This window comes from Hakea prostrata, chromosome 4, assembly GCF_041222555.1.
Source record: "Hakea prostrata isolate BN-2017 chromosome 4, UWA_Hpros_2, whole genome shotgun sequence".
Classification (NCBI taxonomy): domain Eukaryota; kingdom Viridiplantae; phylum Streptophyta; class Magnoliopsida; order Proteales; family Proteaceae; genus Hakea; species Hakea prostrata.
In genome coordinates this window covers 10,361,764-10,374,474 of record NC_142603.1, presented here as the reverse complement: position 1 = coordinate 10,374,474, position 12,711 = coordinate 10,361,764, and the positions used below count along the sequence as shown (strand labels likewise).

The window sequence follows — 12,711 nt, the reverse complement described above, 5'->3', positions numbered from 1 at the left end:
GTAGGGATCAGCAAGCTCACCTAACAGATCCACCTAAGAGTGATTCTACATGGATTACTATTGATGCATATGTTCTGGGACGAATGCTAACTTCTATGGAAAATCATGTTATTAATTTAGTTATTCATATTGATACGGTAAAAGGGTTATGCGACTGTTTAAAAATTTTATATTATGGGCATAATAATATAACCTGAATCTATGAACTGTCTCAAGAATTTTACAGATTTGAGGCTGATCCTCACCCGGTACCTTGCTGATTTTAAGCATACATATGAAGATTTCAGTGCCTTGCTACCCATTACATCTGATGTGAAAAAGATGCAACAACAAAGAGAGCAATTGGCAGTTATGGGTTTTCTTGGTGGGTAGTGGCATTAGACCGGATCACTAGTATGGTTTGTTTGGATCTCAGATTTTATTTTATTTTTTATTTTTTTGGTTGGAGGGGGGGGGGAGAAACTGTTGGACCCCTCACTGATACCTTTGCTTGTATTCTCCGTATTGCAAGACAAAATTCTCAAGATATACCGTCCACTAGCACTTTAGCCCTCTTATCGCAGAATAGGAACAATAACAGCAGTCATGGGAATGGTAGAGGTCATGGTGGCAATTTTGGTCATGGAGATGGTCACGGTGGTGGCCACGAGACAGGAAGAGGTCAAAACTGGCAGCAACCCACTGGACAATTTACTGTTTCTGATGGTCAAGGGGTTGCCGACTGTGTCATTTTGTGGTAAGGCAAGCCATATTCAGAAATTTAAGTTACATGGAAAACCTGAGCAGCAGCAGCATCATGCCAATTCAGCAACTAGTAATGATCACCACAGTCTAGCACTTCTGAACGGAAGACGGTATTCAAGACAGAGGAAGAACTTGCTTAGTACAATCAGCTTCAAATTTCACAGCCTACTTCTGTTGCTACTTTTGGTCTAGTTAGGTAATGCGACTTCTTAGTTACTTCCCATCCCTGGTTATAGATCGTGTCCCTTCTGCTCATATGTCTGGAGTACTAGGTCGTTTCTTGTCCTTGTCCAGTTTTACATTAGCTAATGGGTCTTTTGCAGAAGTTAAAGGCAGTGGTACAGTTCAACCAAACCAAAACTTGTTCGTTGATATCAGTTCTCGTTCTACCCAAAAAAAAATTTAGTTCTGTACCTTCCTAATTTTCCATTCAATCTCATGTCTGTAAGTAAGCTTACAAATACTTGTAAATTGTTTAGTAACTTTTGACCCTGATTCTTGTATTTTTTTCAAGATTGCAATGAAGAGGACGATTGGTGGAGGATGTGAGTCAAGAGGGTTGTACTTGTATTTGCTTGAAGATATTAAGTCTCCTTCTGTTGCCTATGCTGGTATTACTTCTCCTCATCAAGTCCATTGCCACCTTGGTCACCCATTCTCGATCAGTTTAAAGAAGTTAGGTTCTACCTTTTAGTTTTATCTTGTTAGAATGCAAGTCACATCAGTTTGAGAAGCTCCACCATGTGAGTTACCCTCCCAGAGTCAATAATAGGTTTGCTTTTCCTTTTGCATTGGTACATTCTGACGTTTGGGTGTTGCATGTGTTTGAAAGTTCAATATTTCTCGTTTGTAGATGTTCCCTTTTAGTGTGTTTTTCCTTTTCTAAAGAAAAATAATATTCTAAAAGGAATTCCATTTTTCTTATCATCACCAATGCCTGATTTTTATTTGTTTCTTTCTTCTTCTTTTTATCTTTATTTATTTAGTATGGGTTTTAATTCCTCTGTAGGCTGTCTTTGTACCAAACCCTGGGGGTGCAGATGACACAAGCTATTTTATGTCAAGGTTTTCACAGAATTCCAAAGGGATACATGAAGACCAAAATTGCAGCGATCATGCCTCTAACAGAATTGATTCTCTCCCAGACACTGGAGTTGAGGTGAGTGGTCATGTGTTAAACGTCTTCTTTAACATGAGGAATGTCTTTTTCTTGCAGTAGGTTACATAATAACTCCATGTATATCAATTGGTTACTCCTTACAGGAGAATTTCCCAGGAGGGTAATAAATTAAATACAATTTGGTAGATTAGTATTAATGGGCTTTGGGATTTTTTTTTATCTGGTATATAAAACACAGTTATGGGGTTAAGCGATCCATATTAATTTATGGTTGCTTGTCTTCATTTCCTATTTCCAGAAATAGGAGTTAGAAGTCAGACTAGTTAGCTTAACCTTCCTGCTTAGAATGTCATATCATCTAGTTTTGATGATTGACCCCCACCCTGCAGAAAGAAAAATAACTCAAAAAAGTGGTAGCTATTAGTTTAGTATAGTTCTAGTCTTCTAGAAGGTCAGATGCTATGTTTTTAATTTATGACAATACTGTAAGGCTATCAAGGAACATGTTATACCCAATGGATCACTTGTTTTAAATGTTGTCTCATGTATGGTCTTGTTGGTGGGTGCCTGAAACCATAAACACAATCCACAAGGCACATAGAGAATTACATGGTGCACTTGAAGGCTATGTCCACAGTGCAATGAGCATTTGAGCACCCACTTGAAAAATGGCCTGTTTGTATAAGCACAATATCAGAAAATTTCACTAGCACCCACTGACCCACCCCTTACAATTTCAACACAGCATCCATTCTGTTTGAAGCTATAACCCCAAAATACACTAGTACGCACCGACAGTGTTTACTATCAATCAACAACAGAACAAGGTTTACAATGAAAACCCCCTAATACATGAAGTCTACCCAACTCTCAAAAGTAAATGTACATGTAAAAGTATAAAGATTACAATTTAGACAAATGCCATGCCACTTCCTCTGATTTTTGTTTCTTCATGCAGTCAAAACCTTTTCGGGCAAGGGGTGACAATACCAAGAGAATAAATGGTAGCTGCATGTAATCACAAGATTCGTTAAAATGTAGACACATAATAACAGAACCATCATTACTAACCTTTCAGATATGGGTAACAGCAAAATTTGATACTCCAAGTCAGCGCATGATATAAAAGCAACGAATCAAAGATGACATCTGTTACCTCCTTTTCAAGCTCTCAAAGCTTTGGCTTATGTATTGAGTCTATTCATCCAAAACAAAACGTATCGAGTTTTCTCCTCCTTTTCTATCCTACCATATATGTACTGCTGTCACTTACAGAGCTCCTCATGACCCTCTTTTTTTTCTTTCTTTTTTTTTTTTTTTTTTTTTTTTGGGGGGGGGGGGGCTGTAATATCACTTAAAAGCTCAGCTGTCACTTCTCTCTCTAACTTTTTTCTCCTGAAGTCTCAGCCACCTTTCCTTCTTGTCAATTTAAACATGGCTGAGCTGCTTGCTTTTTGTTGAGAGAGCAGGGACCCTTCTATATTGCAAACATTGGTAGCTCACAACAAGAATTTTTTTAAAGATGTTTTCACTTTCTCCCTTTCTTCATTTGGCAGCAATCTTTTTTAACTCTAGACAGCAAGAAGTTCTGTAGATTCAAGGTGTTAGATGACAACAGCTTCCCCTTTTTGTCAAATCACCACTGAGGTTTAATTTCGAAATGCAGGCAAAGTAACCATGTCGATTTTCTTCCAATTTCTTTTTCTAGGAAACACATATGATCTGTCCAACTCTTTTTGCAAACTCTCTGAGTTTAATATTGTATGTTTAGAAACTGCTTTTCCCTTCTTTTATTTGGTTGTTGCTGTGGGGCTCACAGTGACTATATACTATACACTGGTCAGTGACACTATTCACATCCCGTAAACTCCACTTGAACTAGTTCATGAACCCAATGAACCACTAATTCATTAATTTATTATAGTGCCCCCCCCCCCCCCAAAAAAAAAAAACCTTCCTCTCCATTCTGGTGATGAATCTACCTCACTGCATGTTTTGATGTGATGCTCTATTTTCGTTGCTATCATACTGGCTCCTCTTATGAATCTGCTGACACCAGGCTTGGAAGTGATTAAAAAGCCCATAGCTGTAATATTGGAAATGGTGAAGATTTTGCTGCATAACCAAAGCAAATTGTGGGTTATCCAGATCAGAGACCTGAAGAAGCCTTTACCCTAGGATTAGATTAAAGTTGCAAATTGGACGTGACAAGAAAATATCTCAGGAAGGAAAATATGAACACATGAGTTAAAGGGATCAATTTGGATACCACTGAATGAGGGGTAAGCAGCAGTGCCAGAAGTATGAGCTGTTTGGTTTTGTTAAATTAGTTATTATCATTACACGATATTTGGACTACTGATACAGTTCCTCAAATGGTGCTTGAGGAAGAATTTAGCTAAAATTCCCAGAAGGGCTCCTGAAAATGCTACGCACTCTAGCTACCTTCACAGAAGATTAAAGTAAAAATTAGAAGGCTTGTGGCGAGAGCAGGCCCTGCAATTAATGTGTTGTCAAAAAAGCACTGGAAATAACATTGGAAAACAGATCTTACCGAACAGCAGAATCATTAATCAGTTTGTTAATTCGTCAATTCATCAGTTCAAGGCTCCTGCCACTTGAGAGTCTGGCAAGACATATAATGTAGACAGCTTTACCCCTGTTTCCACACTGAACATGTCACCACTGGGTCATGATGGAGCAACCTTACTATTGCAGACTTGCACCAAGGTCCATCCTAGGGTTCTTGCATTATCTTGACTGCACCTTCACCCCCCACCCCTTTCTCTTTTTTCACAAGAAGAAAAAAACAAATTGTCCTTTTAGAGCCGGGAAGTGGGGTGACTGGTTTTATCAATTTCTGGTGTGCTGAATCACTCCTATTTTTAATTCATTTGATGATTTTCTGCCCAGGAAATTCTCACAAGATTCAGTATTCATCTGTGGATGCAGTCAGATATACCGATTTTGTTTCTCATTGATTGGTGTTCTTCCATCACATTTGATTTATTTCTTTTTCTTTTTTTCTTTTTTTGGGTAGAAACATTTGATTTATTTCACTCTGTAATATTACGACTTCCTTGGAAATCTTTACCACCAAAATTTTTGAAACTTGACCAAATCACCTAGTTGTTTTGACCACTAGTTGGGATGTGGCTGGTTTAACTAAAAGGTTAACTACAGCATGGACATTGTTGCAGTGAACTTTGTGTCATCAGTTCAACTGTGTAGGAACTCATCACCTTGGGTTTGATATGGAACCCTTTTCCTTTTTCCCCCTTTCCCCGAAGGTTTTGCATAATCATAAGAAGCAGAGTGTAACTTATTTTTGAAACTCTTCCAGTTATTTGGTAATGTATGTCGTTCTGCCAGATCTAACATTCTTCTTCTACTTCACAGAGAGATGAATGTGGTGCCCTGGCTGAGTTTGACCAATCACCTCTAAACTCCTCATTGGGCAGATTCTCTTTCAAGGTAAGCTTGTCCAGAAAAAAAGGAAAAGAGTGCATTAATCAATGAGTTCAACATTTATTTAAACTTTCTGCTTAATGTTATGGTTTGTTAAATCTTGTTGATTTTAAAATGGTGATCTTCTAATGCAGTAGACCAATGAAGTCAGTTAAGAAATTTAATTAGATGATTCAGATATGGGGTTCATGCAAATATTATTGTATCAACAGATGTTATGTTTGTGTTGCAATATTTGAAGGATCATTGATATGGTTCGCTGAAACCCGCTGTATCCGTATTGTAACCTTTAGGTCTAGTCCAAAAATGTTCAAATTATACATAGAGAAAGTTAATTTTGATTGCTACATTGACATGGTTTGTTTGCAGAATTTGTCACAGTTAGCATCAATTAATCATGATGTGCTCGTACAAACTGGAAAAGACACATCAAGGTGCTCATCCCCCGCAAGAGGTTCAAAATTGTAGTTGCTTTTCATGGTGCAGAGATTTTTTCTTTAAATCTCCTTTCGACCATTGCTATTGCATTTAGAAAAGAAACATTAACCAAGAAAGGAGGACATTACAAATGAGATAACTGCATGGTTTCGCTTTGCATCTCCATCAAGGATTCAGAAAACATGTATATTCTTCACTATCTGATCTTGCAGTTATCTCTAAAACCTCCCTGGTATTTCGGGTTCCTGTTACTCTGTTTGGATCAAAAGAGTCCGAGCAGCCAGGAATTGTGATGGTTTTGATAAGAGATCCGATTCCTGGTGTATTAGGATAATTGTAGTTGTTCTTATGTTGTAGAGTTGAGTATCACAAGGTTCTGTCTATTTTTAAAGTAAAGTAGTCAGACATTAAAGTTTAAAAAGAAGAATGAACTGTACATTATAAACAATCTTTCTTGTGTCAAATGCTTATCATTCTGAAATGCTAAGAATGTCTCTTATTGTCTTAATTACATTGCCGGTAGTCTCGATCATCAACTGGTTATTATTAGTTCTAAACATTGACAAATATTTTTTGAGACAACCGAGTTTCCACTTCATCCTATGATGAAGAGTAGATATCTGACCATTGTCAATTGCTATCGAAGAACAGGGATGGGAGTCATGGTTTTAGGGCATGGCATCAGAACGTATATATCATTGAAACGAAAAGTGATATGGTATTAGATTCGGTATCCAACAGATCTACTTTTAGTATTTGAATGTAAAATTGAATTGCTTTCCCCTAAGCAAGGCCTGGAGTCTTATACCCTATTTACTAATACTGTAGTAAGCAATGCCACCATTCCTATACATATGGACCAGAGTGATGGACAGCAGCAGAGAATACTGAGTGATGCTATCTTATCCAAAGGCTGGTTTCGACTAGAAGCAAAGCAGCTGGAAGCAGTTGGTGGAAAAACCATATAAGAAATCTTGGAGATAGAAATGTATAACACATAAGCATAGGATTGCCTGAATCAGGTAAATCCTATTGGTATGAGCAGAGCCCTATCTTGATCCTTGGCCGGTTCGATGTTGATGGATCAATAGGGTTGAAGAAGAAATTTTCATCCAATGTTATTTTGTGAGCAACAAGTCCTTTTGGGTCTTAGATGGAGCTTATGTACTTGATCTGCAAAGTCCTACGTGAAGCTACCTGGATTGGCATTCAGTCCACTCATCCCATTATTGATCTAGCTACTAACCTTCTATGTGTGTTCTGCTATTCCTAGTTCAAAATTTTGGCGATATTTCATCATATTTCCAGGTGGTGGAACGAAAGGGAGTGGGCAAAACAACTCTGCAAGAAATTGGCGATATATCACCAAACGGTCAAAATATTGCTGATCTCTCAAATTATCGTGATAAATTTGACAATTTCTTGCCCTTTATTATCAATTTTCCAGTGAAACTTCGCCCATTTGTCTGGATGAATTTTGGCTTGATTTTTCAGTGTTTTCCATCCTTGGTTTTCAAATATAAAAGCCAATCAATCCTGGATAAAAACATATTTAACATTAAAATTGGAAACCAAAGATGCGATTTAAATGCTTAAGGTAAGGTTAATTAATTCTTGCAATTGAATCCAAAAATGTGATTGAAATGCATATGGGAAGATTGATTAACTCTTATAATTGGAATCACAAAATATTACTGAAATGCATATTGTAAAAGAAGATTGATTTACTCTTGTAATTTTTTGTGGTCAAAATTTACTCTTGTAATTGAAATCACAAGACATGACCAAAATGTATATGATAAGAGAAAGATAGATATTTGTAATTGAAATCAAAAGATATGATGAAAAAGCATATGGTAAAAGTTAGTCTTCCAATCCAAAATTTGACCCAAACACCCCCTAAATGTCAGCAAAGTTATCGGGGCTTCCATGGTTTCACCATCCACTGAACCCCAATATGGGGCAAAATTTCAGGCAATGCTGCTGTTTCCTTCAAGGCAATGGGAAACCATTCAAGTATGTTTTGTATACTTATCGGTCCCTTCACCTAATAGTTAGAGCTTTTAGAACTAAGATCTTAGATACATTTATCAGAACAATTACTCTATAAAAGCATGCATTCATACTAGCAAGATTGGTAATGCAGTCATATAAGTGGATCCAAACTTGGAAACCGTCTCTCCTAACAAACAAGAGGTAAGGTTGCAAACATTTTCCCTTCCCTGCAGTAGCAGTAGCCTCATGCAATGGTTGCTCTTCGAGAGATTCTACATCCATTCCTAAGCAAGCTGCCCATTGGAACATATCCAAGGGTTGATAAGCTCAGAGACACTGCATCACAAGGTCGATTACATTGCAACCCAAACCAATCCAATTCAATGAGAAAGATAAAGAAATACATAATACGTCAACATGCATTTGTATTTCAACAGCAATGGAACAGTTGCAAAGCTTCCATTGCCTTGGTAATCAGCTCAATGGAAAATAATTCCAAGTATTGAAGAGCAATGAAGAGCCCCAAATTATTGGGAGTAAAACCAATAGAAGTAAGTGTATTGGGATGACATATAGGCAATTTCACATTTCAAAATTCCATGTACTCTCACTGGTTATTTTTGGCCTTTTAATTTCATCTCCCAAATTGACAGAAGCAGATATCTGCAATAGAAGTAGCAACAGGCCAAAAGTCAAACAAGTTACAAAAAAAAAAGATCGTTAAGAAAAGGAATCAAATAGCCAAAAAGAATGAACATTCATGATTTTGATATAGACTTTGACCCCAAAAAATATTATTAATAGCAAAATGAGCAGACCATCTTCAACATAAAGGTTTGTTCACTTAATCTGACCTGACCATGTTCAGCATAAAATCATATCAGCACATAATATGTTAAGGTCCTTATATCACTATAATAATAAGACAAACAGAGAAGCACAGAATTCAACTCCAAGCTAAGCATCCTGTAGCATCAATTATCATATTCTCCAAGGGTTGGGAATTTGGGATTTTAAAAGCTTCATCAACAAAGCAGGTCCTTTAGAAAGAGTTATCCCCAAGGATTTGAAAAAGAAATTTCATATGTTCTGAGTAGATGCTGACTAAAAGAAATATGATTTACCAAAAAGAGAAAGAAAATTTTGATGAATAAAATATAACGGAAAAAGCAAATGATATGCATGAAATTCTTGAATTACAGACTGGTCCGCTTACAAGTTTCTCTGTTACATATTGCATCATGTATATTTTTTCTCCTTTCTCTATTTTTATTTATCTATTTTTATTATTATTATTATTATTTGGAACAACATTCTAATAAATGTCACATAGTAAATAATACAGCAGATCTGATCAAGTCATTTATTGTATACGAAACAAAAATGATGGAACAGGTAGAATCATTCCCCTTTGATAAGTGTGTTTCATAGTTCTTGTACATCACTTATCCCTTATCCCTGGAATGATTATATTCAATTTCGTGCAACTATGAAATACACTAACAAAGTGGGGATCTATGAAACAACTGGCAAGAAGTTAATGGTGACACAGGTATCAACCATTATGACATCTTTGAGAGCTGCATTTAGCTGCCATACACTACTAGAAACCCAATAGCATTATTACATTTCAATCAGGTATTTCTAAAATGTACCCAAACTTTCAAATGCAAGGACTTCCACTGCCCAACACAAACACAAAAAACAGCACAAAACTCAATGAAAAATAAATGCTACTGAATTAGAGCTTCAACTTGCAAAAGAAGCATTATTAGGAAATTTAAAGCAACTAGAAGATGCCTCTAATGATTCTCTTTCAGTAACTGGACAGAACAACCATGTTTGGATACAAAAGTGAGAACTCCACAAGAACTCAGGATGACCTAGGAATTGAGTTGGGAATTGCAAATCACACTCTCAAGGGTATTGGTTGGTCTGCCTAGTATCAAGCCAAGCAAGAGTTTTGGAGATCTGAAACTGGGTTCAGTGACAACATTAATCTCACTAAAACAAAAGTTCAATTTCACAATAGGAAGGAGTTCAGAAGGCAGGATTTGGGGGATTGAGTCAAGTAAGAGCTTCCTTCATCCAAAAATTCAGGTTAACTGTTTGCCTACGGGTGGGAATCAACCAGATTATAGGGGGATCAGGAGGTCACCCAGAACAGAGCACTAAGTAAAATTTTATGTAATTAAGATAAACAAGTATGGGGGGAGTGGGAACAAGAGAAAGATTAAGATAAATGAAATAGAAGGAGTAATGATACCAGAGACGAGAGGAGATAAAGATGAGTGCTGCTCATGGCAACTATTGTTTCAATCAAAAATATTTTTTTAACAACATTCTAACATCCATCATGGGTAAATAAATGCCTTTGTCTAAAATAAAATTCATAATAGTACCTTGAAACTAACTTGAACCTATCTATATCAGAGGCTAAATAATGTAAATCTGAAGAACTCTCAAATAAACCTGGACTCCTATCTTCCAATGATTCTAATAGCATGAAAAGAAAAAGAAAAAAAAGGGGGGGGGGAGTAAAATTCTAAAGAGTCACTACTTAACCCAATGTATAACCGCATCACGTGGCTCTTCCAAGCTGGGTAAAAGGGTCTGCTCAATGTGCAATTCTCCCGCCACTATGGGGTCTGGGGAGGGTAACAATGTACACAGTCTTACCTTGTTTCCACATTAGGATGTTTTTGGACACAAACCCATAAACATTTGGTCACAATGGAGAAACCCTACTGTTGCACCAAGTCCAGCCCTTTCCGTATCAAAGATATATGTAGTCCACCTTGAGGGAGAGTGTTAGAATGTATGATTCCAGGTTGAACGCCTGTGGGTGTCTGTGGACTCTTTACCATGGCTTCCTATTCTTTCTTATTAAGTAGGTTGTCAAAGTCGTTTAAGTTTCTTCCCTAATTAGACTTTACTTCTTAATGTTATTAGGCTTTAGGCTGGACAGCTAAGAGTCATAATATTTTTAGTACCATTATGTAATCAGTTAACTTTCTAACAGAATACATTGACAGGACAATAGGTGATCTTAACTATTAAAGCACAGCATTTTTCCACCTTCTCTGTCATCCACTTCTTCTATATCTTATTGGTTGGAAATGCTGTTTTGTTTAATTCTGATTTCATTACAAAGGCGAAGCCTAAGACTATGCATATAAGCCTGCAAGGACCTCAAACAAAAGATGAACTAGCTAAAAACAGTACAAATTGAAGGATAGTAAATAGGATCTCCAGCCAACCCATAGATGCCCGACATTTGACTTGACAACCTAAGCTAAAGATGGCAAAATTTGTCAAAAGCCACCAACTTCGGTTAGCTTTTCACCCAACAAGACAAGGATCACATGACGATTGTTTTGGTTACTGCCAATGTTTTTCTGGAAGTTATGCTCATATCTTTCAGTTCAAGTTTCACAAAAATGTTCAGGCAACTTGCTGTCCTAATACCGGCAAAAAGAAAATAGTTCAGTTTATCAATGATTCTACAATGGAAAGGTAGACTTCTGTACCTTGAATGACACATTAACCTTGGAATCTCTGTACCACTCCAGGCCCATGACCTTGGTCGAAGTCTGGTAGGTAGCCTTCAACACATCATCCCCATAAACCCTCTGCGACACCGCAAAGTCCCAGGAATTCTTGGCAAAGTCGTAGCACGGCTCAAAGGTTCTGAACCCTCCATGCACATAAGTGTACTTCATTTTGCAAGTCCCAGAGCCTAAAACATGATTAACTGCGACTTTGTTAGCCGAATCAAAAACAAGAGCGCCATCCAAAATTGTCCGATTGTCACCACGCCCATGAATGTAGGTTAATTTCAATGGTTTGTCCAGAACATTGATCGAGTTCATGAACTGAAACCTAATATCCTGCACGAAAAACAAAACAAACAAACAAAAACTATAGACCGGTGATCGCAATTGTGAAAAAAACCAAAACCCTAGATTTGTTCCCTGATAAACCCCAAGTTAGGAGGCTAAACAACTACCTTTTCAGGGACATTATAATCGACAATGAAGGAACCAGGCTTCTCGAGGGAAAGAGCGAGACCGTTCAAACTGGGACCATTGACGACCGTGGCATCGGTCATGGAAGCACGGAGTCTTACATCGCCGGCGTTAATGGCGAGAGTTGCAGACCCACTGCTTTTATCGGTAGAGTATCTTCCCTTAAAAGTGGCCTTCATCTCTTCACGACAGATTAAAAGATACACAGAGAGAGAGATGAGGGCGCTTGCCTCACCGTCTTGTCCTTCTCCCTCTAGTCTCTGCCCAGCTCTCGGGCGCGCGCGCCTCCTCTCACTCCTGATTATGGTTTTGCTGACCACTGAAAACGCTTGGTTGGATTTTCTCTCTCCTCTCTCCGCAGTCACCAATCCCTATTCCCTAGTGTTCTGTTTTTTTTTTCTTTTCTTCTTGGTTGTTGAAATCCCCTAGTGCCGTACCAGTCGGCAACCGGACAAGCCAGTTCATCCGGTCGGGTTTACCAACAACAAAAATGTTACATTCCACCGAAGGAAGGTTTAAAGTATTGGTATCGAGTATCGTATCGGTCAGGTGATTTTAAGAGACGTATCGTCCTGTATCGAGTATTATATCGCTCTGGCTAATGTATTTTAGTGTAATTCAATGGAGAGACGTATCGAGATGTATCGTATCGGTTGGGTCAAATTTGGATACGTATCGACTAGTATCGTATGGTATCGTGGAGATACTTTAAACCTTGCACCGAAGCGCTTCTGCAATTCCCTCGCACCCAAGGAGAAGATCCAACTGTCTATGCTAACAAAATGAATAAGATATTTAACTAAAAAAACAAAATGAATAAGATATGGGATTCATAGTTTTTTTTTCTTTTTCTTTCGTAACCAACATTTTATCAAAGTCGACCAAGAGGGAAGGTGAACATAATTCCACCAACCACTG

At 37.7% G+C, this 12,711-nt stretch overlaps 2 protein-coding genes across 4 annotated transcripts in view; one reads left to right on the top strand and one right to left on the bottom strand.

The window, feature by feature from the left end:
- Positions 1–6,447, top strand: part of LOC149017778 (putative serine/threonine protein kinase IRE4) — a 38,584-nt gene extending 32,137 nt beyond the window's left edge. For 2 of the 3 annotated variants that reach the window (XM_089152104.1, XM_089152103.1), the window contains 3 exons: positions 1,754–1,903; positions 5,264–5,338; positions 5,702–6,447. In XM_089152104.1, coding sequence (XP_089008230.1) covers positions 1,754–1,903; positions 5,264–5,338; positions 5,702–5,800 — 324 coding nt within the window. In that variant the 3' untranslated portion in view covers positions 5,801–6,447. Of the gene's footprint in view, positions 1–1,258; positions 1,356–1,753; positions 1,904–5,263; positions 5,339–5,701 lie in introns of those variants that run through there. The other variant, XM_089152105.1, reaches the window with a different exon arrangement.
- Positions 6,448–7,489: 1,042 nt separating this feature from the next.
- On the bottom strand, positions 7,490–12,159 carry LOC149017777 (outer envelope pore 24B-like protein). Its single transcript, XM_089152102.1, has 3 exons — positions 11,775–12,159; positions 11,296–11,655; positions 7,490–8,428 (listed from the first exon to the last, which is right to left on the bottom strand). Exons 1-3 carry the CDS (start codon positions 11,970–11,972, stop codon positions 8,348–8,350), a joined length of 639 nt encoding a protein of 212 aa, XP_089008228.1. The 5' UTR covers positions 11,973–12,159; the 3' UTR covers positions 7,490–8,347.
- Between the last annotated feature and the right edge of the window lie 552 nt (positions 12,160–12,711).